The sequence below is a fragment of the Bison bison genome, unplaced genomic scaffold, assembly GCF_000754665.1.
Source record: "Bison bison bison isolate TAMUID 2011002044 unplaced genomic scaffold, Bison_UMD1.0 scf7180017848333, whole genome shotgun sequence".
In the NCBI taxonomy this organism is placed as follows: Eukaryota; Metazoa; Chordata; class Mammalia; order Artiodactyla; family Bovidae; genus Bison; species Bison bison.
Genome location: NW_011478906.1, coordinates 15,880 through 17,572, shown reverse-complemented (window position 1 = coordinate 17,572; position 1,693 = coordinate 15,880). Strand labels below are relative to the sequence as shown.

General features: G+C 34.1%; 1 protein-coding gene across 3 annotated transcripts in view; it reads right to left on the bottom strand.

The window, feature by feature from the left end:
* AP1S2 (adaptor-related protein complex 1, sigma 2 subunit) overlaps nucleotides 1–1,693 on the bottom strand; it is a 13,320-nt gene that overhangs the window by 5,350 nt on the left and 6,277 nt on the right. For all 3 annotated transcript variants that reach the window (XR_825681.1, XM_010844999.1, XM_010845010.1), the window contains exons 2-3: nucleotides 1,379–1,487; nucleotides 616–753 (exon numbers count right to left, since the gene is read on the bottom strand). Coding sequence is in view for 2 of the 3 variants with exons in the window: in XM_010844999.1 (XP_010843301.1) it covers nucleotides 616–753; nucleotides 1,379–1,487 (247 nt within the window). In the remaining variant the exon portion in view is untranslated. The remainder of the gene's footprint in view (nucleotides 1–615; nucleotides 754–1,378; nucleotides 1,488–1,693) is intronic.

The window sequence follows — 1,693 nt, the reverse complement described above, 5'->3', positions numbered from 1 at the left end:
CAATGGTTCTTGTGATATCAAGGCAAGACAAGAATGTAGCTGTTTGACAAAACATGGTTTGTATTCAAGAAAAGCAAAGAGAAGTAGAAATACTTTTCAGTTAGTTTTGCTAACAAGAAACTAGAGGATTCTACAAAAAGTATAATAAAACACTATCATTTGCTTGGCTACATTTGTACTTAATGGACATGAGATGAAAATATGAACCAACTTGGAATGAAAATGCCATAATCTCACAGTCAACTCCTCATTGTAGACACTAATGAGATAAAGGGTTATCTTAAGTAATTCAGAACAATAGACACAGAGTTCTCAAATTACTACTACTTTCCCCATCTTAAAGTAGTCTGTCCCTCTAAATGTTTGGACTTTGGTGTTTTGGGGTCCAAAAATGGGCCATCTCCAGATCATCTCCAAAGTAAACACTACATCCACCGATAACTGAGTTGATGTGACTGACAAATATGCCAATCAATAAACTGCACATGGACACTACATGCCAAGCATGCTTCAGAGTAATTTCTGAAACTGTAAAAATGAGGCAAGATGACTGAGACTTCCCTAGCAAGAGCAAAACATGCTAGTGTCTAGTTAAGAGAACTCTGAGTAGCTTACCTCCTGCAGTAGATCAGCCTGCTCAATTGCTTTAAGGACATTCTTCTTGGATGTTTCCTGAACTTCTCCTCCCAAAAGAAACTCATCCAAAATAAAATAAGCCTTCTCAAAATTAAAAATGATATCAAGTTCACACACCTGAAAAGCAAAAATAAATAAATAAAACCTGGAGAAAGCAGAAGATATTTATCTACTATCAGGTAGTCAATAAAATCTGACCAGAGTGAATTAATCTAATTATATCTAAAAATGGCGATCCTGCTAACTAAGCATCATTGATTTAGTCAGCTTAACTTTCAAGTCTCAAGTACTTGAAACACACAATGCCTTCAAGCTAAGAAAGACCAGACTCTGCAAGCTCCTAACATGGGCAACTTAATAATGATTTTCTACTCATAAAGACTGGTCTTTTGAAATATTTACATATTTCTGGGTAATATGATTACAACTGCTAACCAAATCTAAATTCTATACTAAGCACTTCCAGTATATTAATCTTTATAGCTGGACTCCTTTCTATTTCACTATTTTAAACCTCATTCTCACCAGCATAATTAAATGAGTAGGTCTGTGGGGTCAAGCAATTCTGGCAGTTAACTGACTAGGCAATTCTGACTTGCACGGACAAGAAATAGAGTCATTCCTTCCCTCTCTTGAGGTTACTGTCAAATAGAATTCTCAAGACAAATAATAAACTCGTTACAGAAAAGGTTAAAAAATATATATTATGGCGTTCAATTTCCTAAAACAAAATGCTACTCACACTGCCAAAATACTTGTCAAGTAATTCCACGTAACGATGAATTATTTCCAGGGTAATTAGTTCATTGTCCTGGTCCTCAATAGCACAGCAAAAATACAGACTGGCATATCTGCAACAAAAAACAGATGCAGAAAAAAATTTACCCTATAATCATGTATTTTCTAAAATACACTTTCATATCCTATTGTGAAAGACCTTGTGCCTATACAACTTATTTCCTCTTTACAACAGCAAATTGTTTTTCTCCTATAAAATAATAAATGTACAAAAAAAAATTCTGAAAAGTACAGGAAAGAAAAAAAAAAAAGAATCACA